This window comes from Ascaphus truei, chromosome 8 (assembly GCF_040206685.1).
Source record: "Ascaphus truei isolate aAscTru1 chromosome 8, aAscTru1.hap1, whole genome shotgun sequence".
Lineage (NCBI taxonomy): Eukaryota > Metazoa > Chordata > Amphibia > Anura > Ascaphidae > Ascaphus > Ascaphus truei.
Window position 1 is genome coordinate 37,049,454 of NC_134490.1, and position 25,059 is coordinate 37,074,512.

At 48.4% G+C, this 25,059-nt stretch overlaps 1 protein-coding gene across 6 annotated transcripts in view; it reads right to left on the reverse strand.

The window, feature by feature from the left end:
* The window catches only part of ARID3A (AT-rich interaction domain 3A), a 53,591-nt gene that overhangs the window by 4,208 nt on the left and 24,324 nt on the right, over nucleotides 1–25,059 (reverse strand). For 3 of the 6 annotated variants that reach the window (XM_075611465.1, XM_075611460.1, XM_075611461.1), the window contains 5 exons: nucleotides 9,561–9,678; nucleotides 6,734–6,917; nucleotides 6,122–6,372; nucleotides 5,388–5,669; nucleotides 4,078–4,170 (listed from right to left, as the gene is read on the reverse strand). In XM_075611465.1, coding sequence (XP_075467580.1) covers nucleotides 4,078–4,170; nucleotides 5,388–5,669; nucleotides 6,122–6,372; nucleotides 6,734–6,917; nucleotides 9,561–9,678 — 928 coding nt within the window. The remainder of the gene's footprint in view (nucleotides 1–4,077; nucleotides 4,171–5,387; nucleotides 5,670–6,121; nucleotides 6,373–6,733; nucleotides 6,918–9,560; nucleotides 9,679–25,059) is intronic. The other 3 variants (XM_075611464.1, XM_075611463.1, XM_075611462.1) reach the window with 3 other exon arrangements.

Here is a 25,059-nt window from a genome sequence, read left to right on the forward strand (position 1 = left end):
AGAGAGAGAGAGAGAGAGAGAGATTGACACGAGAGAGAGAGAGAGAGAGAGAGAGAGATTGACACGAGAGAGAGAGAGAGAGAGAGATTGACACGAGAGAGAGAGAGAGATTGACACGAGAGAGAGAGAGAGAGAGAGAGAGAGAGAGATTGACACGAGAGAGAGAGATTGACACGAGAGAGAGAGATTGACACGAGAGAGAGAGAGAGAGAGATTGACACGAGAGAGAGAGAGAGAGAGAGAGAGAGAGAGAGAGAGAGAGATTGACACGAGAGAGAGAGAGAGAGAGAGAGAGAGAGAGAGAGATTGACACGAGAGAGAGAGAGAGATTGACGAGAGAGAGAGATTGACACGAGAGAGAGAGAGAGAGAGATTGACACGAGAGAGAGAGAGATTGACACGAGAGAGAGAGATTGACACGAGAGAGAGGGAGAGAGAGAGAGAGATTGACACGAGAGAGAGAGAGAGAGAGAGAGAGAGAGAGAGAGATTGACACGAGAGAGAGAGAGAGAGAGAGAGAGAGAGAGATTGACACGAGAGAGAGAGAGAGAGAGAGAGAGAGATTGACACGAGAGAGAGAGAGAGAGAGAGAGATTGACACGAGAGAGAGAGGGAGAGATTGACACGAGAGTGAGAGATTGACACGAGAGAGAGAGAGAGAGAGAGATTGACACGAGAGAGAGAGAGAGAGATTGACACGAGAGAGAGAGATTGACACGAGAGAGAGAGAGATTGACACGAGAGAGAGAGAGAGAGAGAGAGAGATTGACACGAGAGAGAGAGAGAGAGAGAGAGATTGACACGAGAGAGAGAGATTGACACGAGAGAGAGAGAGATTGACACGAGAGAGAGAGAGATTGACACGAGAGAGAGAGAGAGAGAGAGAGAGAGAGAGAGAGAGAGAGAGAGAGAGAGAGAGAGAGAGATTGACACGCGAGAGAGAGAGAGATTGACACGCGAGAGAGAGAGAGATTGACACTAGAGAGAGAGAGATTGACACTAGAGAGAGAGAGATTGACACTAGAGAGAGAGAGATTGGACACTAGAGAGAGAGAGAGATTGACACTAGAGAGAGAGAGAGATTGACACGAGAGAGAGAGATTGACACGAGAGAGAGAGATTGACACGAGAGAGAGGGAGAGAGAGAGAGAGATTGACACGAGAGAGAGAGAGAGAGAGAGAGAGATTGACACGAGAGAGAGAGACAGAGAGAGACAGAGAGAGAGAGAGAGAGAGAGAGAGAGAGAGAGAGAGAGAGAGAGAGAGATTGACACGAGAGAGAGGGAGAGATTGACACGAGAGAGAGAGATTGACACGAGAGAGAGAGAGAGAGAGATTGACACGAGAGATTGACACGAGAGAGAGAGAAATTGACACGAGAGAGAGAGAGAGATTGACACGAGAGAGAGAGAGATTGACACGAGAGAGAGAGAGAGAGAGATTGACACGAGAGAGAGGGAGAGAGAGAGAGAGATTGACACGAGAGAGAGATTGACACGAGAGAGAGAGAGAGATTGACACGAGAGAGAGAGAGAGAGAGAGAGAGAGAGAGAGAGAGAGAGAGATTGACACGAGAGAGAGAGAGAGATTGACACTAGAGAGAGAGAGATTGACACTAGAGAGAGAGAGATTGACACTAGAGAGAGAGAGATTGACACTAGAGAGAGAGAGAGATTGACACTAGAGAGAGAGAGAGAGATTGACACTAGAGAGAGAGAGAGATTGACACTAGAGAGAGAGAGAGATTGACACGAGAGAGAGAGATTGACAGACCAGAGCAAGAGAGAGACAGATACTTGCTGGGCTGCCAAAGAGCAACGGATAACAGACATCCGGGAGGGAATTCCCTATAACTATGAAGTATCCTATCTGTATTACCAGGGGCTGGCAAATCTTAGCCTGGGGGGGAAAGCCCAACTACCTGGTCCATGAACCAGGCAGCCCACACACCAAACATAAGTACAGGCTACACATGTACACACCATACAATAAGCAAGCTCTGTACACAAGCAAACACACAATAAACAGACACCAGATGTACATACTATATATAGTACATATGCACACACATCAGAAAAATATAACACGTGATAACACACTAGATGCACTCAGTATGCATGAACAAACATTATATAAAACACATGTACAATATACATACAGATAACACACTTTATTGCACCCAATGGCAATACGTGTCATACTGTACACACACACACACACACACACACACACAGTACTTGACAAATCCACTCGCCCGCTCACCTGGGGCGAGTGGATTTTGTGAGCTGGCGAGGCGGTGGCAGGACTGACTCAAGACGTAAGCGGAAGAAGAAGCTGGCGGCGGTTGAAGACGATCACCATGTCAGCAGGAGGCGTTAGATGGCGAAAGGCGGGAGGCAGCGGAAGCAGGAGAGCATACATATTCATGTGAGCAGCAGGAGAAAAACCGTCTGCGGTTCGACCCGGAAGTCTTCAGTAAAGTCGCTGAAGACTTCCGGGTCGGACCGCAGGGGCGCGTTCCTACCCGGCTTTTCTGCTGCTGCTCATGGATCTGAATACTCTCCTGCTGCTGCCGTCCACCTAAGCCATGTGAGGGAGTTGGCGGGGGAGGGGGAGAGGAGGGGGAGGAGGGAGAGAGAGGGGGGAGGAGGGAGAGAGAGAGGGGGAGAGAGAGGGGTGGTGAGAGGAAAAGAGGCAGAATCAGATTCCTAGATTTTTTTTTTTCGGGGGAGGGGGGGGGGGGGGGGGGGGGGGGGGAAATGCGCTCGAACTCCCATAAGTAAATAGCTGTTTAATGAAGAAATATCTATATAAAAATATATTTATGGATACCATGAGAATGCCGTCTTGTTAGGTGGTTAGTGGATTAGGAAGCAGGATGGGGGCCAAATGAAGTGCTGCTGATCAGTGTGTTCTTGTGGTCACTTGGAGATTCGGCTAGAACAGGGGTGCGCAAACTCTTTTCTTTGCACCCCTGCCTGCTCTTTTCCCCCTGCTCGCACCCCCCCCCCCCTCTTACCTTCTCGCCGGCGGCATCATTTGACACTGCGATGTCATGGCGACGCGTCACCAGAAGCCGGCTGAGAGCAGGTAAGAGGGAGTTACAGAGGCCTCGGGCGCTCCCCCAGCATTTAATTTAAGTGTTGTGGGGAAGAGAGCGGGGCCTCTGTAAGCGCCCCCTCCCCCCCCTCCCCCCCCCCATCATTTGCGCACCCTTGGTCTGGAAGATCAGAAGCGTTTTTGCGCAATAAGTGATTTATTGGGTTAAAAATGCAAACTCACAATGTTCCTTATTGTAAGGCGATTCTATATTGGACACTGGGACTAGTATAAGGGACAATAGCGCAGCGCCCTCATTTATTGTGTAATGTACTTGTATATATATATTATTGTGTATGGAGTATGGCGGGTTTTTTTCATCTCCCCACTTCCGTTTCTGTTCTCCGGGTCCCATCATGTGATGGCCAGAAGAGCCGGAGACCAGGGGACACCCTAAAGGTTCATTCCCCTCTCCACTTAAAAAGTTAAAAGCAGCATTTAACTTGTAAGGGAGCGATTAATGGAACTCCCATACCATGGCTGCTGGACACACCGCAAAAAGCTGTACAGAAAGTAGCAGAACCGCTCTCCGTTTGTAGACGCAGAATAAAGACGCTTGTGGAGTGTGTGAAGCTATTCAGTTAATTAGAAGTAGTGAAGCCTGTTTAAAGGAACAGAACGTGTTTTTCTTGTTACAGGTGGGAAGCCGAGGTCTCCGGATCTGAAACCCATTCATTTCAGCACCAGGGACCCCACGGATCCCGAGATACATACCTCTGTATCCGCAGGTTTTAATGGTCCTGGTCACGTTGGCCAACAGGAAGCCGCATGGGATGACATCACGACTTCCTGTTGGCTCGTGTGACTGTGCAGAAACGTAGGTCCATATTCATTAAAGGGGGCTACGCTTTAGCACAACGTAACACTCATTCACATGAATGGGAGTGCAGACGTGCTAAAGCTTAGCACTCTTTAATGAGTATGGGCCGTAGAGTGCTGGAGAATGGGGAGTGGCAGGCTGGATGACGGGCTCCTCACCTGTGTACACGATACCGTTGAGCTCCACGGACATGCTAATACTGTTCGTGCCGTTGGTAGTGAGGTTGACGGCAGAGTCCTGTCTGCCCTCGGCTGGAATGGAAACGGAAGAAGATTAATGACACCGAAAAACAGCCATTTCCCGACCCTAAACACAGCATTATTATAAGTATTACATGGGCATCCCCCTCCCCAGGACTGTGAATTTATTAATGGATTAAACACAGGTCATTTAAAACCAGACAAGTATATTTAAGCGTTTAATATTTTCATAGTAACCAAATGGTCTGGAGGGTGTTTACGATCTTTGCCTAATCTCTTTTGTGACGTGACTGATGGGATCAACAATGTATATGCAAACAGCGTAATAGCAAACAACGTAGCTGTATCTTCACCAAGGGTGGGCTACTCCAGTCCTCAACGGCCACCAACAGGTCAGGTTTTCAGGATATCCTTGCTTCTGCACAGATGGTGCAGTCAGACTGTGCAACTGATTAAGCCACCTGTGCTGAAGCAGGGATATCCTTGAAACCTGACCTGTTGGTGGCCCTTGAGGACTGGAATTGTCTACCCCTGATACACACACCAATTATAAAGCAGACTTTCCATGTGATGCAATGGCAGGACATGGAGGACATTTTGTTCTATCCCTGGAATCATGTTTTTGAGGCTAAGGAATTAAAATTAACCGGAGACATTGGCGAGACCAGCATACTGCCACTTTAACCCCCTCTGCTACCAGAGGGGCCAAAAAAACGCACTGCGAAGCAGCAAGGCAGCGTAACAGATCAACTATCAATGTAAGAGGCACCCTAGATCAACGTCCCCCTAAATTAACAATCTAGCCTATTTGTTTCCTGTGTAAAAATTAGTCTGTTTCTATTTTCTCAGGGTCTGCTTAATGTATGTATTACTTTATTTATATAGCGCCAATCATGTACACAGCACTTTCCAATAGGGTCAATAACGTACAGTACAAGCAATGGGAATAAGTGCAACAGGTAACGGACAGCTTAACACTAAAGGAGACCCCGCCCCGCATAATTTACAATGCAAATGTTACCTGGTAATTGTTTCTTCTTCTCCCCTTAATCTGTCAACTAATTATGCTGCAATTATTGGTCCAACACAACCACAAAAGACTCTAGACAAACAATATTCCTAGTACAGGACAGTTTACAAACAGTCTTATCACAAAACAGATAAAGCACTTGGTGACAAAGTGTCACAGATAGGTCACCTATAGAGAGCATGTCAACTGTAACCAAGAAAAGAGGACCTCACTGCCTGCACTGCAGTGGATGGGTTACCTTGGCTGTTGATGCGGATGTTCATGGGAAGCTGCGTGGTCATGGCGAGCAGGTTGTGCTGGATCGCCCGCTGCATCAGCCGCTGCTGCTCATCTGACCCCAAGGCCAGCTTCTTGTCGGGGGGCTCTCCGGACTCCAGCTTCTCCCTTAGCTGCTCCAGCGCTGCCGCCTGCGCTGCTGCCGCCGCCTGCACGGCTGCCGCCTGTGCCGCCACCATGGAGTGTCCGGCAATGGAAACCGGGATCCGCGTAGGCGCTGCCAGGGACATCGGGCAGTCTTCTTCTGGAACAGATGGGGTGGGCAGAATTCTTACCCCTGAGGGCTTTACGCTTAAGGCGCTGGTCTCTGAAGTGGGTTAGGGCACAGCGCCAGCTCATGAGCATAGGATAAACCTATATTTCCCTGTCCATGCGGGTGCTGCAGATGACAGCTTAGTGGGGTTTTCCAAAAGAAAATAATGGTATAGAACAGCACATTCACACATGGGAAGGAGGAGGTATAGGAAGTGTGTGTCTGTGTGTGTAATTATATTCACACAAACACACAAACACACACAGCTGGACACCGAGTGGGACAGGGATGCTGCGTATACCAAATGCCTTCACTGTGCAGCACTTTATAAAACGTCTTCCTTAGATGAAGCTCTGCAGGGCAGGAATCATTGGACTATCTCCTCCCCTCTGTATCCCCCTCCCCCATTATAAGATGCCAACCCCCTCCCAGTTCCCACTCACCCTTCTTAATCTTATGTACGGTGGTCAGGGCGTTGCCGTTGGTTGCGGGGCCCCCCATACCCAGGGCCGACACCTGCATCTTCGGGGAGGAGAGCATGCTGGGAGCTCCACTGGGGGAGTAGGTGAAGAGAGATCCCCCGAAGCTCTGCCTGCGCCCTTCCCTGCGGTTGCTGTCGATGGCGGCCTGCAGTTCGTTGGGGTTACTGAGGCCCCGCTTCTCACATTCATAGGGATAGAGGTACTTCATGTATCTAAGGTGGGGGGAGCAGAGAGGTCACAGCTGGAAAGGGGGGGGGGGGGGCAGAGGGAATGGGACTGCTAGTGTATCCCCCCCCATTGAGAAACATGCACTAATGTCACTGTCACCAGACGGATGGGTCACAAATCCCTAAAGTCAGAGTCACTGTGCCATGGTGACTGGTGCTCTCTGTCTATGTCACACTGTGATGGGAAGCAAAGACTCCATCCTGTGGGGAGAGGGACAGACATCATGGACCATAGGTCATTTCTGTCCCCGTGCAGTTTGAGAGACTCCATGGGTCACAGGTCCCTTCTGTGCCACCCTGCAGTTGTTGGTACACCCTGAATGTCTCGGTGCCCACGGGTACTCACTGTGTGCGCAAGGTGAAGGCCGCACTGGTGATGGAGGTCGGCAGGTTGAGTCCTTTGGTAATCTCTCTCCACAGCTTCTTGTTGATCACTTCGACTAGTCCTCCCTTCTCCGTCACCAGCACATACAGCATATACAGATCCAGGACCTGCTTCGCCATGATGGGGATCCGATTCACCGGGGTGCCTGGCGGGGGGGAGACAAGTGAGGCCACAGCTGACATATATGGGGTGTTTGGAGAACATGCAAGGGAACAGACACAGGTGCGGGCAGATATGGGAGAGGAGGGATTGAGGCTTCACTGGGTCTCTCTCTTGTTCTACAACTTCTTTAATTTGATCATTGACTCAGCACCTTGTCCATCCTTAAATGGTTCTTTAAAAAAAAAAAAAAGGAAAGGTACTAACCGCAGTGATGTGTTTAATGGGTGAAATGTGAGTGATGAGATATATAGAGATTTAGACATATATACAGATAGATATACACCCACACAGATATAGATAGACACACACACACACACACACACACACTAAATATCTGGTATTTTTAAATCCTCTGACACCTGTCACGATGATAATGTTTGCATATTAACACTTCGGCCTTTCACTAGTCTTACTTCTCCTTTAAGTGCCCCCCTCCACCCCCCTGGCAGGAAGGAATACTTAGTATATATATATATATATATATATATATATATATATATATATATATATATATATATATATATATATATATATATATATATATATATATATATATATATATATATATATATATACATACATATAGATGCATGATTACATTATCAGTGTGGTTACAACTGGAATACATTTGACTTGCTTTGCAATGTGTTGTTGTTGGGTAATTAAAGCCCAATTTTCGCCAGGGAGGGGCCGGGTTCTGCTCTTGGACACGTTATCTTGTGAGCGTCTTAACGGGCTCATGTGATAAACACACGCTTGTATAATCTTTTAATGCAAATAATGCCTCATATACCCAATCACATGCTTAATTAGATTGTGAGTGAGCCGAGAGGGGGGGAGGGAGAGAGAGAAGAGTAATTTATAGGACATCCGGGGAGTGAGGAGGATGCAGGAGACAGAATATCAGGGAGGAGGCGTGTTTGGGAAATATTTAGCACAAGCAGTGTAAGATTTCTCCTCCCTCCCCCCTCCTTCCCCACACACCTCTGATTATAAACACGCTGTAACACAAAGCTTACAGCACGTCATGATCACACAAAGAGGGACAAAGAGCAGTTTAAAGTCTTCCGCTGACAACACATTAGGGCTGGGCAATAACAAAACATCTCACAAGAACGATGGTAAATCGACTGGGATAAGCTTATTTAACGCTACGAGCATCTGTTTAATAGGGAAAAGTGTAACTTCAAATCCCACGTTAAAAATAATAATTTGGGATGCATCTGAGCTTTGTTGATTGCAAGTTAAAGGGGTTTTAAAATGTATAATATTCCTTCCGCCTGTTACTGAATATCAGAGATTAAAGGCAAACTGAAGGAGGGGTGCCGGGGTCCCCTTTCCATTGGCAGATCTGCCTTCTACGATGCTTCTGTGTCTTAAACGGCGTATCGCTAACCGCGCCATAGATGTCAATAACTCCCATGAAAATACAGATTTTTTTTATTTTTTATTATTGTTTGTTCTCACAATAGTTCTATCATCGCGGAAAATATCACCCAATCTATAGCAGGGGGGCTCAACTCCAGTCCTCAAACCCCCCCCCCCAAACAGGTCAGGTTTTCAGGATATCCCCATTTCAGCACAGGTGGCTCAACCATGTATCGTAGTATCACGTCTAACCGTGGCAGCTCCCGTAACAGGGATCGGGGAGTATGAAGACGCCGTCATATTGTATCAGGTTTATTTTCAGGGAGCTATTCTGGACAGATACGGAGTATCACATGTTATACTTATAAAGGTCCATAGAAGGTCAGAAACGGCGGTCCACTTGTTTTTACACCAATAAACATGTAATCCTATTCACAATAACCTGCTGAGTGTACACACACACCACCCCCCTCCCCCCCCCCACACACACACACCACACACACACCACACACACATTTCTGGGGATATTCAAAATGTTGGCACAGGGACCCAGGGGAGTGTTATACTGACGAGCTCTCCAGCCATGAAAGAGTTAGCGCCGCCACCCCCCACCCCCCACTCTCCCAGTAGCAGAGTATATTCTACTAATTGCTCTGCAGATAAGGCAGAGCCCCCTCCTGGGGGCAGAGGGCGGCGGGGGTCTGGAATGCAGCCTCAGCTCTCACCCTGCATTCCCCAGCGGGTGAGGCCTTTAAAGATCAGGACTCTGCCCCCAGCCTAAATTCCAGGAGCGACCATCCAAAAAATAACTGCGCAGCTGGGCCAGAGATCTCGTGCATCAAACACCAAGGCCCCAATGTGCAGTCCAGAGCTGCGAGGCATCCGGAGAAAGGAGAGGATCCAGGAGCGCAAAGTATACAAACACACACACACACACACACACACACACACACACAATGGCAGATACAGGGTAATATTTCAATGGCGATTTCTCATTTACAAATGGGACTAATTTGTGTTGCTCCGGTGTGCGAGACAGGAGGATCTGCACAAGGTCTGACACATGCGTGCGAGACACTGCAGATACACACAGCTGTACATGACACACGTGTATACAAGACCATACGTAACTTTACTCCAGAGTTGGACAGACCCTGAGGGGATAGAAACCCACGCCATGCTTGTGTAGCACAATCACCCAACGTGACGCTGTCTGCGTGCGCGCGCGAGAAGCGCGGGACAGATGCAAGAAACTCACCCCTCTTCTGCATGAAGCTGAACAGGTCATCCAGAAATTCCTTCCTTTTGGGGTCCCCGTCCAGTTCATAAAGCTGTGTGAGGAGGGGAGATGCGGTCAGACGTTCGACAGAAATATACTGGTAACGTTTACAAGAAAGAGAGCACTTCAAAAATATTCAGCATTTTAATTCACAAAATTACACATGCATTTAATTAGGCAGCGAAACAGAAGATTAAATGTCCCCGACACATGAAAACCCCCCAAAATTTCCCAACAGTGAAGTCATGGAAAGTCATTCTACAGGACTTCTCCATAACGATAATCTCATCACCGCCCCATCGGACTCGCTAGAGAAGCAGCACATTGGAATGTGACTTTCACACCTGCCTAAAGCATTTTAGAAATACACCGATTTCTCTTTAGGTTTTCTCTGTTGGGTCATCCAAAGTGTATATGTATAATATACATGTATATATGTACAGGGGGTCCTCGCTATCCGTCGTTTGCGGAACGAATTCCATCGGATAACCGAGAACTGCGCGCGTGTGTTTTTACATTTTATTTCCATTACTTATTATTTGCACCTTCAACCTAAAACTGGGAGGCATTTCCATACATCCACTACTCTTAAAATGAATGGGGCTCTCCCTCAACACACACACACTCATCCAATGTTGCATGCGCATTCACACAGCGTACACTCCCACCCAAACTCACACATACACACAGTGTGCAGTGTCCTCCACAGTCACACATCCCAATGGGGTCTTATGGAACAGTTGTAACCTGACCAGGATCGAGACATTATTTCGCCCCAAGCAGACTAAAAATGTGGCGCCCCTGTAAAACAATGTTATTTGTACACAAGGAAGGGCGGGGGGGGGCGGGGAAGGGAGAGAGGGGAGGAAGGGGGGACAGTGTGAGGAGGGGGAGGCAGTCCCAATGCGATTCAGAGTACATAGATAGAATTTACTCGTAAGGCCGCGCTCATAGTCCCGGCGACGCTGACGTCACGCTGCGGTCGCTGAAAGATCAAATTGAATTGACTTCCAGCGATCGCGACCAAGCCGTCGCGCCGCTCCTACTATAAAGGCACGCGACAGATTCAGCGTATTTGTGGAAGTGACGTCGCGTCGCTATATGCGAGGCCTAAGCGATATAAAAGCCCATATTTAATAATAATTTTGAGAGGTCGTAAACACACGAACGGAAGTGAATGTATTGTTAATGTCCAATGATACTGAAAAGGGGGAGGGAGAAAATAGAGAAGACAGACGGGGGGAAAAGAAAGACTGAACGAGTACAGTGGTGTAGGAAGAGGAGACCATGTGAGGTTAAACAGTCTTCAGAGCTTCTGTAACACGTCCCATTTCCAACATATGTTCTCAGGATATAACCTGCAGGCAGCTCACGTATATTCAGCAGGGAGCAGCTGCCAGGCAGGATCAGCCAATTCCAACTGATGCCTTAACAGTTTAATCCCCTCGCTGGTCGATTGCGCCTATTAACCCCTCCAGACCCACGGGGGAACTCCTTCATTAATATGCACACACAAACAGCTGGGAAGCTGCATCACATTTTCCCTTTTATTTATTTTTTTTAGCAATTTTATGATGTAAACCACTGCTCATATCCTGTTCTTTTATCACAGAATATACCTTTTCTGTAAGCCCGAGTCCAGAGCTCAACCCCCCTTTTAACATTGCCAGGCTCTCCTGAAGTTTGGCAGCTCTAACCCCCAGGAGGCGAATGCCTCCGACACCTGCCCAGGTGGTACATGTGATTGCCGTGCAGTATAATAGAAAAGGCTGCCCCTGCCCACGCCAGGCTTTGCTTGCTGCCCAGGGATCGGGGCAGTGTGGTGGGAGTAGCAGAGAGAGCGCGTGCTGGGTTAGTGGAAGCCCCGACAGCCGCAAGCGAGCCAAGTTATCTCAATGACTGGGTTTGAACGGCCGCCAGGTGACCCTGGGGCGGCCTGATCTACAAGTGCTGATAGAGACACGGATCTACGCTCTGCCGGATTAACACGTGTTCCAATGGCAGCCACACTCCCTCCCCAGCACCGAGAACACCTGCTGCGGGGCGCACACATGGCACTGTATTTCTGCCCTTAGAAAAGGGACTTTTGGGAGTTTTTCCACCACCTAATAATGGCTTCAGCTCTTTTGCAGATTGACTGTAAAATGTGTTCACTGAAACAGGGCAGGGTGGTTAATCCGAACCTGTGAGGGGGACAGGAGAGGAGATTTGTAGGAACCAGGTACAATAGAAAGAACAGAGGGGGGGGGGACTGGAAATAGTCACTAAAACGGGGTGAGAAAGGCACTAGAACAGAGGGAAAACAAAAACAACAAAGACAGAGGGAGAAAGGGCTCAGGATGAGAGAGAAGGATGGGAACATTAAACATTAGGAATACTGTATAGAAAGCAGGATACGTTACAATGTAACGGCAATAAAATAAAATGTCACATTTCCCCCCCAGGACCAGAGTGAATGACGTCTCCAGAACAGGACTGCGTGTAATTATTATTATCTCCCTGTGTCACTGGATACAAAGTGTATTACTGTATAACAAACATTCCCAGAGACCCTAAACCTGCAGAGAATCAGCTCACCAGAAACCCCAGGTGCCTAAAAGTACAACTGTGTGAAGTAGCAGAGAGAGCACAGCAACGCGCAACATGTGGAAGCAGAGTGGTATTCATCATTAACAAATAGCAGGGCAAGGTGCTGCAGGCCCCTGGCACCAACAAGGGGTTAATGGTTAACAGAGCATGCGGCCTGAGAGCGGCCTGAGAGCGGCGTGGGGCATTTGGGTCTATTTTCTGCCGCTCACATCTGTTCTGAGAGACAGGCTGGTGCCTCCCAGGGATGCGAGGCTCCGATAGCCTGTGAGCGAGTCCCTCCCTGCTGTGCGGAGCTGACACCCCCGTACAGCTGAGCCCATCAGTGCTGAACAGACAGCAGCAGCAGCAGCACCAAGCACACTGCAAGCACCAAAGCCCCCATAGGCTACATACAACCATCGCACACGGGCATGGAGCACACAATCCACGCGTTGCTCTTCTGAGCTGAGACTTTAACCTCCTTCCCTTTCCAATGGCAAGAGAATTGGTCTATGTGCTGCACATGTGGCAGCAGCGAGAGCCTGCACTGTACACATTGTGTGTCATAGTATGAACATGCATCACACAAACTACACATCGTACTACAGCTTTATAATCTGCTACACACACACACACACACACACACACACACACACACACACACACACACACACACACACACAGCAGATACACAATATTGTGTTAGAGGCTGTGGGACAATCTGCATCATTAGTGCATTTGGATCAAGTCCTTTTTGCCGCCACAATATCAGTTATTGATTGAATACCGAATATTCCTTCCCAACGCCCAGTAAAAGTAAAATGACACCGTTACAGCTCGGCACGTCACACACAGGGGGAGCTATATAAGGCGACGCGACGGTCAGGCGACAGTCGCTGGAAAATCAAATAGAGATGGCTTCCAGCGATTGTGACCAATCCGTCGCTCCGTGCTTACTATAAGCACACGCTACGGCGGCAATGAATTTGTTTTGCCGTGACGTCGCGTCGCCGTCACTATAAGCGCAGCCTAAGGATGGGTCTATAAATCACACATTATCCAGTTCCTAATAGGGCTGTTATCACAGTCACAATTACCAGTATGAAGGACAATAACAAAATATGTGTCGCATCTACATAACAGACTGTCCCCTTTCACAGCAAACTTGTATGTACTCAGTACCTTGGGTGTCAGGTGCTCTGCGGTTACACATCACGGACATGGAGGGGTGGCGTCCTGCCAGCATATTTGTTTACGCATTTAAACTGATTTCCCAGAAGAATTTAACTGTGGGTTTTTTACGCCTTCGCATATTCATGACATATCTTGTATTTCTAGGACACTTTACAATTGTCCACGATAAGAATTCAAGCGGCCAGCCCTGTGGTGGAATACCCTGCACAGTGGCTTCCATGGAGAGAACCAAATTAGATACCACATGATACCATTAACCAGCTAATTACAAAGGGTTTAACTAGGAGATGCCACAGAGCAGGAAACAAACCTTCCCACTTGTGTGTCCAGGACAAAAACAACAACCACAGCACCAGCCTCCTCTATACAAATAGCCGCCATCTATACCTGCGTTTTGCCTTTCCCCACTACCCCTCCTCCCCCGGGACGCAGACGCTCCTATCTGTGACCAGCGGGTCACAGTGAAATCTGCTCTCCTACTAATCTGCCTGATACACAATAAACACAGATAAGCAGAGGCCAGCGCCCGCAGCAGACGCAGTGCCAAGGGAGAGTCATTAACGCCACCTTTGATCCTTTTATAGAGTTTACGTTTTCATTCCCACCGTGGCTTTTCAAATCACAAGAACCGGTGCCAGAGAAACTCCCTGGAAAGCATTTCTGCAGCCGGTGGCATCACAGCTGTGTTTACAGACCTTACCCTGCCCTGAAATCTCTGTGCCGTGCTCTTGTTAAACCCTGCGCCCCCCCTTGACCAGCTTTCCCCCCCCTTATTTGCGGTCCGGGGGGGGCGGGCACAGCTTTAACACTTTAACTGCCAAAGCAAACAGCTCTAAACAACGGCACCAACAGTGAAAGGCGTAGCTTGGGTGAGGGCTTCAACTCCACCGAAACGGCAATATTCTTAAACCCACACGTCACCTTTGTGAGGCACAGTGACACATCGCTGACCCCTCCCTTGCCAGAGATGTGTGTAAATGCATTTCCCTGTATGTCATGACATTGTTGTGTGTGTTATATCATGCTTGGCAATGTCCTCTGGCAGCAGAGGAGTCAGGGTTTTACACAGCTGTGACGCTGCGCTCTGAAATAGGCGATGATGGGGGTCTTGCTTTCTCTGAAACGGGTAGACAAGCAGCATGTTACACCCACCCCCAATATTACAGACAACCCTGCTTCCCCCCCTCACTCAAAACAGACTGAAATAGAAGAAAGGGGTTATTCTGAGAGCACGGGGAACATTCCCGTCCCTCAGTAACACACACTGAACCAAAAGCCAGCCCCCAGCCATGTAACCTCTTCTCTGCCGTTTTTACCAGCCCTTTAATTTGTGAGGCCTTTAGTAACTCTGTAAATGTAGGCCCAAAAGTGGGACTGGAAGCGGTGTTATCTGCAGTCAGTGGTTCTTATCAGGCCGTGATCCTGCCAGTACCGATCTCTGCAGATACACAGCACACATACTCTACTTTAATGCAAAAGATAAATAAATGATGAGACCTTAGAGGATGAATTATTTAATGATCTTGCTGCGGCATCAGCCGGAGAGAGTGGGGGAGGGGGGAGGGGGGAGGGAGAAAAAAAAGAGTGCAAGAAAGAAAGGCAGAGAGAAGAAAGAAGGAAAACAGGAGAGAAGAGGAGGGGGGAGAAATAGCAGGTGTTAGGGAGGGAGTTTTTCATAAACACTTGTATAAAAATGGTAGCCCCTGCACTGAAAAAATGCCAAAGAAAAATGTTTGTTGGTCACTTTTAAGATGGCCACCCCCATGTGGCTCTCTCTGCATCACGCTACGAGCACGGAGGGGAGGTAGAAGGAAAGGCTTCTGTGCCACCAGGTACTGTGTTACCGCCAGAGGGGCCAGCACAGCACAGACTAGGATTACTCGGCTCCCTGACAGGTGAGAGCCTCACGCTCTGCAGGTGGAGCACGTTACCCCCGGCATATTTTTGGCCCTTTGTTTTTTTTAACACATTGAAACCAGCTGAGGCCTGAAGGGGAAAAACAAACATACAAAAATGCAGCAGTTTAATGGGGAACACCACACACACACACACACACACACACACACACACACACACACACACACACATCACAGACCGGTTGCGCAGCTTCAGTTTTAACAGAACAATTAGAGCTGAAATGTGAGCAGATAAAGGGATGAGGTACAAACAGACCCTATTGTGTAAGGCCCTCCCACAGCCGCAGGGAGGACATCCTACAACTGGTGGGGTTTGTAGGGTTACTCGGAGTTCACACCTCCGGGAATATTCACCCGGAATAAAACAGTTAATGTGTGGGATCACATAACAGGATAAGCCGGTCAGTCCTCAGGCCCCGGCCTGCGTGGCTATTGTGCTTCTGAAGAACAGACTGATGTCGGTTTCATAAAGAGAGATCGCACCCTAGGGCGAGAGTTCGTCATACATGAAATGGTCATGTGAAGTGCTGTCCAAACGGTGCACACGGACAGCCCCTAGGAGCGTTGGAAAGCTCTGTACAGCACAATTACAGCTACCTCTTATACTGGTCTGCTGAAAGCAACACACACACACACACACACACACACACACACCTCCGTAAACACATTTACCAACATCTATTCCAGTTGCGATCAAGTGAGAGCACTCGCCATTTAACGACTTCACTGCCACTAGCAGCCATTTGGATTCAGCTTGGCACCTGTCCGTCTCTGTGTGTGTATCATTGTATGTGACACTATTACATTTCGTTACACTGTTGTATCACTCCCACACATTGTATCACATTGCGTTGTAGGTTGTGGTTTTGTACATTTGCGTGACTGGGAAGTGGTTAGAGATACTCGGTGTCACTGCACAGTGCAGCACATGGGAAAGGTACACAGTGTACACAGAGCGTGACGCGCTGGTTCTGGTTGATGCTGAGTGAGCAGCAGAGGCTTTGTGTACACAAGACATGGATATTTAGGGGACATGTGACAGGGACATTTAATCTGCATTCCAGAGCTCAGTCACACAGAGCGGGGGAGGGGGGCACTTTTACACGGACCCAGTAGCCACTCCCAGGACACAGGAGTCCAATGGGACGTCTCCTTCAAACAGCCGGCTGATCCAGGCCCCCAAAATTAAAGACGGCCCCCATAACAACCCCACTGTGGCCATCCGGTATAAATTGTTATTTATACAGACATAATAACCCTTTCACTGCTACCGAGGCTGTGATGCAAGAACAAAGGCAACTTTTACATTTGGGCCTCAACTTACAAACACATTTACGGTTTCTTCAATAAAACAATCCATAACGTTCAAGGGATTAAAAGATGACATTTGTCAAGTGGGAAGCAGAGCATACAGAGATCTCACTCGCAAACAATTCCGTTTTAATAAAGATGTGACATAAGAAACTCTCCCAGTCTGAATCCTGCTTCTGTTTGTGGGGTTTCTTGGGGGAATTGAGGCACAGGGGTTTTAAATAATTTTTTTAAGTGATCAACAATCAAGTTTATAAAGTGATTATGACATTGAGGATAGGGCTGGATTTAACTGGTGGGAAGGGGGGAGGGGTGAAGAGATGAATAGGCCCCGTTTTTAATAAAGCCAAATTGTTTATTTAAGTTTGAGACGTGTGTAAAAAAAAAAAAAAAAAAAAGGATTGAGAATATATAATCTCAATCATTAGAAAGGGTATTTTAATGCGTTTAATCTGCCATAAATGGATCAGGAGGGATGAGTGGAGATTAACCCTTCTCTGGAAGAGGAGAGCTGTGGTGTGGTGGTTAAGGTGTTACAGCACATTCTGGCCTCACATTCACTTGGTGTGATCCCAAACACATCCCTTTACCTCGCTGTGCATCAGCAACTTCCCCGTCATAACGGGGTGGTAATACGGTTCTGGCCGTGCGCAGGATTCCACCCCAGAAGCGGCTGCACGGAAGTGTAAATGTAATGTAACGGCTGCGATGGAGCAGGTTGTGTGATTAATGTGTCGGCTTTACTGGCAGCAAAGTAGCTAAAGGAAATAAACCCACAGAGCGCCCCCAAGGAGCCATATATTGCTGACATGGCATGGGTTAGACACAGAGTGTCAGATCTCTCTTCTATCTGCAGCTACATGAACCCCATGCAGAGCAACTGGTCAGAAAAAGGACTAACAAAAGAGGGAGAGAAAAGATTTTCTGTGTTTTGTCCCCAAATCAGCGTTTGGTGGTTGGTGCTCAGCAGTGCGTGAGGCTTGTGAGGGTGACACCCCCCTTTACATGCTGCTGACCCCAGGCGTGAAAAGGTTGTGCCCTCATGTGTGTGTTCCTTGTTAGAGGGTCACACTATCAGTCTCGAGGGACCCTTCCCGTCTGCACCCGGATGTCACACGCCTGGGTAATGGACAGGCGTGCCATTCTACAAGAATGAAGCCATATTAATGTCACCCGCTAAAAATGTGTAGTGGGTTCCATTTTCCAGAGCTGCCACGGAAATATTAATCCCTTTGCTGCAAAGTCCCTTCTGGCAGCAAAAGGGTTCAATATAATCACTGGATCAACATGCATATATAAAAAGATAACCCCCAAAGGGTAATTAATGCATTGCTTGGCGTTTCGTAGCGCTCTGCAAAACTCTGCAGGCTTATTATCTAGGGTGGTTGGTTATGACAGCCGGACTGCGCAGTGAAGGGCAGAGGGGCGACCGCAGAGCCAGAGAAGGACAGAGGGGCGACCGCAGAGCTAGAGAAGGACAGAGGGGCGACCGCAGAGCCAGAGAAGGACAGAGGGGCGACCGCAGAGCTAGAGAAGGACAGAGGGGCGACCGCAGAGCCAGAGAAGGACAGAGGGGCGACCGCAGAGCCAGAGAAGGACAGAGGGGCGACCGCAGAGCCAGAGAAGGACAGAGGGGCGACCGCAGAGCCAGAGAAGGACAGAGGGGCGACCGCAGAGCCAGAGAAGGACAGAGGGGCGACCAATAGCCAGAGAAGGATAGAGGGGCGACCGCAGAGCCAGAGAAGGACAGAGGGGCGACCAATAGCCAGAGAAGGACAGAGGGGCGACCGCAGAGCCAGAGAAGGACAGAGGGGCGACCAATAGCCAGAGAAGGACAGAGGGGCGACCGCAGAGCCAGAGAAGGACAGAGGGGCGACCGCATAGCCAGAGAAGGACAGAGGGCTGAGCGCAGAGCCACAGAACAGGGAACCGATCAATGCGAGAGTTAGTTACCGTTTAACCTTCCTGACCCCCTCCTGTCTGCCAGGAGTAAGTGATACAGAAGAGCCAGAGGTTTAAAATCCCCACACAGAAGGAGACACGGATCTTTGACTGCGTTGATCGGAGAGGTGATGGGGTGGAGGGCAGAGGGGTCTCATCTCAATTCACACTCTGCAAATCTGACCCCGACTCAATTATCCAGAGGCCGAACCCGCATCATGGAATGGTTACTCCCTGGAAGACGAGAACTAAAAACAGTGTGTGTGTATTATCTGCGGCTCACATTTAAGATGGCTACCTGCAGAATACACTCCTCTCCCTTGAAACCGTTTGTTTTAGTAACCACAAGCATTCAAGTAAACTAGTGAAGCGCAAAAGGAGAGAGAGAGGAGAGGCAGATGCTGAGAGTCTGACGGAAACATGATGAGGACTGCATTTTGGATTCGAACGTGCCAGATAAATTATATGTAATCGAATGATGCAATACTTTTTACACTGTAATAAGCAGACACCGTATGCAAAGGGAAGGGCTGCCTCAAAGCCACAGAGGAAGCGTGGTATAGACCACAGCAACGGCCGCACGCAATCTGGTATTGGGAAATGCAAATGCAGCAAAGAAGAAAAGATGCAACAAAACGTAAATATATTCCCAGCTGCTGTTGTCGCCAAGCAGGAAACCAGCAGAGAGCGTCTTCCTCTTTACTCAGCCACGCAGAGACAGGAGAACAGACCCAGCGCAGTGCACACGCTGCAACGTGTTATATAATGTGCACCCGCAACTCCGTGAACCCCAGCAGAGGCGCTGTTGACCCGTCACTACCCTGTAGTGGGTCGTGGGCGCCTGGCAGCGAGGTGGAATATTATTTCTCCCCTTTTATGCCGCTCCCTGCCTTGAACGGCAAAGTAATAGCAAACAAACGTGTTGGGCACTTCTCTCTGGCAGCGCAAGGTGTAATATTTGGCAAAACAAAATCACTGTAAGAAGTGTAAAACACGTGGTTAACACTGACAAAGCTCTGCAAGTCTGTACACACAGACCTGCATGCACTGCATGATGTGGCAACACTCTGCAGGTGTATACACTGCTCTACATCCATGTAATCATGCCCTGCAGGTCTATCCACTGCTCTGCATCATGTGGCAACGCTCTGCAGGTCTATACAGGGCTCTGCATGATGTGAATGCTTTGCAGGTCTATACACTGCTCTGCATGAGATGAATGCTCTGCAGGTCTAAACACTGCTCTGCATGAGGTGAATGCTCTGCAGGTTTATACACGGCTCTGCAGGTCTATAGACTGCTCTGCATGATGTGACAATGCTCCACACAAATTGCTCCATCTGGCAGCGAGTGTGTTAAAGGCTGCACAGCATTGCACGAAAATGCTGTGTTAGGGAGAGCAACATTGCAACCTCACTAATCTGCCCTGACTCCCCCACTATCTAGACCAGCTGCAGGATAAAGCAGTACTGAACAGGACTCTGCAAGTGAAACATTTCTCTACCACGAGGTCAGAGACCCACAAAGACCTCACTGAAATCCTGCAATGACTAATGGGCATCACCTCCACATTTAACATGGCAGCCCTGGCAAGGATGCATGCACAGGAAACATGCTCTTGTATTGTCACGTTGGGCTTCAAGTTACTGAAGTTCTCCCCCGCCCCCTCTTATCACATCAATGCGAGACAGGGGGACCCTAGAACTGAAACGTGCAGCTCTGGTTCCAGAGATATTTACCACTGACGGTAGCACCCATACCGTCCCCTCCAGGGAAAACAAAATGGAGATTTAAAACTCCTGCATTACGCGGGCTAATAGGAAACCGCAATGTCATCCATCGTGGCTTCCTATTGGCCCAGGTGGGATTTAAATAACCAGGAAGTGCCGGCTGCACCTTACTTGGTAATCATCATGGGAACCAGAGGGACCGCAGGGTTTAAATGAATACGGTTCAGCCCCAGGGACCCAATGCTCCCCCGCTCGTTAAGAGGAACTCTCTGAGTAGGGGAGAGGAGCTTGCGGTCCCGGTTTATTGTGGTTATATACCAATAAAAAACGCCTGAGATATAGAGAAGGGAAGTGAAACATCAGTCAACAGGGCAGAGAGCACAAGGGGTTAACGGGCACCACCCCAGTATTACGTACAAGCAGCGAGTAGAACGCAGCACTAACCGCTCTCAGAGTGTGTGTGTGTTTGTGACACACGTTAAAGAGAGCTGGCCCCCACATACAAGAAAAAGGAACAAGCACGGGTGGGCGGCTTTGCATTCAGTTTCAGTCTGAAGGCCACAGTTGTGAGATGTAACACAAGAGTAAATTGATCTATTAGCTGCCAGGAGGGCCTGCAGTGAATTGTGGGATTAACAGAAAGTTAAACGTTTAGGGGGTAATCCTATATTTATCGAAGCGTCCGCTCAACCATAACTCCCCATAGCCATCAATAGCGACTTTCAGCCGAAAGCAGCAGGTATAGAGTAAGATGGCAGTGCTGGAGACGTCTGTGCACGGGTGCACTGTGGTTGAAATGGCTTAATACATAGTAGCGTTCCTATCCAATTCTGAACCAATCTCTGGGCTGTATTCAAGAAAGATTTCAAAAGGAGCGGCTACCTTGACTGTGTTATTGTCACATGTATATGAACAAGGGGGTCCTCTGAGCCAAATCGTGTTAATGTTGGCTCCAGGGACCCCTTGCTTCCTGAGATCCTTACCGGGGAAGGTGCCGCAGGTACTGTCCCCTCCAGGGGAAACAAAATGGAGGATGAAATCTCAAGCCTCACGTGGGCCAATAGGAAGCCTCAACGCCATCAGCCGCAGCTTCCTATTGGCCAGCGTGACGCGGGCGTTTTAATCCTCCATGATGTACCGACTGCCTTCACCGGTAAGTATTTTATTAAGCAAGGGGTCCCTCCGGAGTGAAAATAAGCGAGATTCAGCACCCGAGACCCCGTGCTTCCTATACATTAAAGTAGCAGAAGTAGAGGTACCCCCCGCACCCCAAAGTGCTGTTACACCGACTACTGCGAGTGAAGATGTCCCCAGTTATTAGCCGGTAGCACAGCCACACACCAACCCCATATCTGGCACAATCTCAACTACACCGGTTTGAGGGAAGATAAAAGTGCAAATCAATGAAACCGCCATAGTGACGGAGATCAGACACCGTGACGATGATTCAGGACTCTGGGCTGAGGACGTGGCACAGGCCCAAACCAAAGAGACGGGAAACTGTGTCACAAGCAGACAAGCAGGCAGAGCGCCAAACCTTCATTCCTGGAGAGCGTAAACATGCACAGCGCGACTCGGGGGGAGGAGGCGCGGCGTGTACACACACACACACACACACGCACGCACGTTCAGAAACACATATACGTCTATATATGTAAACACACAACGCATACAGCAAGGTTGTGGGAAGGGGCGGATAGAGGGGGATACAGGGGGAACAGTCACCTTCATAGATTGTGTGGTGACAGATCTGGTGTATTTTAACCCTTTAATAGCAATGTGTTGCTGGCCACTCTGGTGGGAAAAGGGTTAAGAACTATTTTACCCTGTGCCCCGCAAGGTTTCTGGGGGTGCCAACCTTGCATTAACCTCTGCGCTGCTGGATTGCAGCCAAGGGATTGTAACTTTTCCTCTTGCTCCATAAACCCCGTCCCTATAACTGCTCCTACTGCCCTATATAACCTCTCCCTATAACTCCTCCTATTGTCCCATATAACCGTTCCCTATAACTCCTCCTATTGTCCCATATAACCGTTCCTTATAACTCCTCCTATTGTCCCATATAACCGTTCCCTATAACACCTTCCATTAACACCTCCAGCCCGCAACCCAATCTAATACACATGGGGACCACAGTTTGTGTGAATTGCCACATTACTTTGGGATATGGTGCAGATGGAGTTAATGGTTTGTTGGCGCTAGCCTGCCTGCGGGGCGAACTCCCAGCTCTGTTTGTTGCTAAACAAACAGAGGCCTCTCTCGGGGCAGCAGAAATGTGAACAAAAGTGATCCTGTGCTTCCCGGAGCTGCACACAGAGCCCGCTCCCTGTCCCACCATCACCATGGAGAGAGGAGCTGGATAGTTATCTGCTGCTGGCTGTGTGTGCAGATGCAGACACACTCCTACATAATTAAACAGCCCCAGAGGTTCAATCCGGCATGCGCCCATTGTGCAGTGACAAAGCCTCACCCCCCACCCCTCACACACTGGGACACAACACAGACTCCGCGTCTCAGTTACACGCCTGCTATAGAAAGCCAGCCACGGGGAGCGTTACAGGTGGATACAGCACAAAGTGATCCTTCCTTTACAAAGGCAGATTAAAAGATCCCACTGGGAGGAGGGGTGGGGGCAGACAGAGAGGGAACCGCAGTGCACCTGTAAACCCCCCCCCCCCCACTGCACACACAACGCAACCCAGGACACCCACATTAAACTGGTAGAGAAGGCGTTTTAGGGCCAAGTGCTTTGGTTTTATTGCAACTTCGTAGTAACTAGGCAAGGCTGCATCTTTTACCCCCCCCCCCCCCCCGGGTTGTGGGCCGTTTCAGCAATAAAGGAGTTTACAGAGCAGAGGGGCATTAAGAAGAAGACGCAGTGTGGTCGTATTCACCATCGCGGCTTTCTTTTTAAAAATTGCTACGAGAATCCAGTTTGTTTTGGACGTCCTGCTTGCTGTACTTTGAAAAGTAGCAGAAACCGGTCATACTGCGGCCTGCATATTTTCTTACTACGAGCAAAAGGTCCAAACTGCAATGAAAAATAACTACTTTTTCTGTGTGTGTGTGTGGGGGGGGGGGGGGGGGGGGGGGTTACACCACTTTACAGGGTCAGCCCCCAAAAGTTACCCAGTGGCAGGGACGTGTTTAATAGGTTAAATGGAGCCGATGGATACAGCGGACACATCGGACACCGTAAACAGAAGAAACGGAAGCGCAACTTACACTCACATCTTAGTCATAACAGAGAGGGAGAAGAAAGAGTTGGGTTCTCAGTCCCTCATCCACCTTTATTTCATAGCAAAGTCTGTGTCACTGTGTGTAGAGTAATCTACTCATGTAGAGTGACATTGAAGACAGGGGTCATGGGTCGCCATAGGCAGATAAATACATGAAATGTAAATCTAGGCATCAGAATAATAGTAAAAAAGGCTGGGAATCACCTTGGATTACACAAAGTGGCTCCCATGCACATTTAACATGTCTCTTAGAAGACTTCAACTTCTCCATAACCTTAATATACCATTATTATTGGGTTTTTTAAGAGCAATGGGTCCCAACTTCTGTCCTCAAGGACCCCTAACAGTGGAGGTTTTAAGGAAATCCCTGCTTAAACACAGATGGTTCAGTCAAAATGAGGGAGCCGCCTGTGCTTATGCGATGATATCCTTAAAAGCTGGTTGGGAACCACTGGACTAGGGTTTACCGAGCTCTTCCACCGAGATAATACAGCATCAGGCAGAAGAGGAGATGTGCTACTATCAGCCAGATATTGGCTTGTTCAAAAGGGCTGACCTGGGGTTAGGGGACAGGTCAAAAGCCCAAACCCTATAGATTAACAAGAAAACCTGGGCCCAAGATAAAGTAGTCAAGACGTCCACCAAACATGAACCATAGTCCCAAAACACAGGGGGGCGAGGGGAGAGTTGTGATATGTTAGCTTATTTGTTCTAACAATTTAGAACAGTTTTCTTTAACAGTCTTACAGATTGAGCTTTTGTGGGCAGCCTCCAACAGATCATCCCAGTCCTCGAGTTCCAATTCCAGACCCTAGTCAGCCTCCTACAGATGCATATAAATACATCTGGTGTTATTAAAATCCGCTAGCAGTTGTTGGTAAATTAGAGAGGTTACCAAAGCTGGAAGGGGGATCTACAGAAATGTACAGGAGGTATGATCCAAGTTGATAGGTGAAGGGGATGAAATGCAATGCTGAATCTGTAGGTATCTATACAAATATTTGGGGAGATATTGGCATCAATACAGATGGTCTCAAATGATTTCAGTCGGGAGGAGAAAGAAAAAAAAGAATCCAACTATTCATTTGGGTGACCCAATTACAAATATTCTTATAATTTAGACCAGGGGGCAAGGAGAGCGATTAGTATGGTTGTATATTTGGAATTGGACTCGGAGTTGGGTGAACTGTCTGGATTTATAATCCATGGCACAAAATCATAAAAACCATGTGTGGTAGGGAAGAGGCATGGCTTTGACAAGAGTTTAAAGAAGGTTGTCTGCAAATAATGCAATTTCATATTCAGTTGAACCAACATGAATACCGGAAATATTCAGATTATTTCTGACAATAGCTAAAGGATTTATGGAGAGTGCGAGCAAGGACAACACGGGGCCCCCTAAGGGAGTAACATATCTAATTGGTATCTGTAGGGATGAGAAGCTCAAGCTTTTTATTAAGGCTGAGTGAGAAGTACAGAAAGCGCATACATCACTAAGAAATTGGTTTCCAAAGCCAAAAGGCCCTGCGGGTCATAAACGTGGAGTCGTTTCTGCAACATGAAGAAGATTAATTATCCT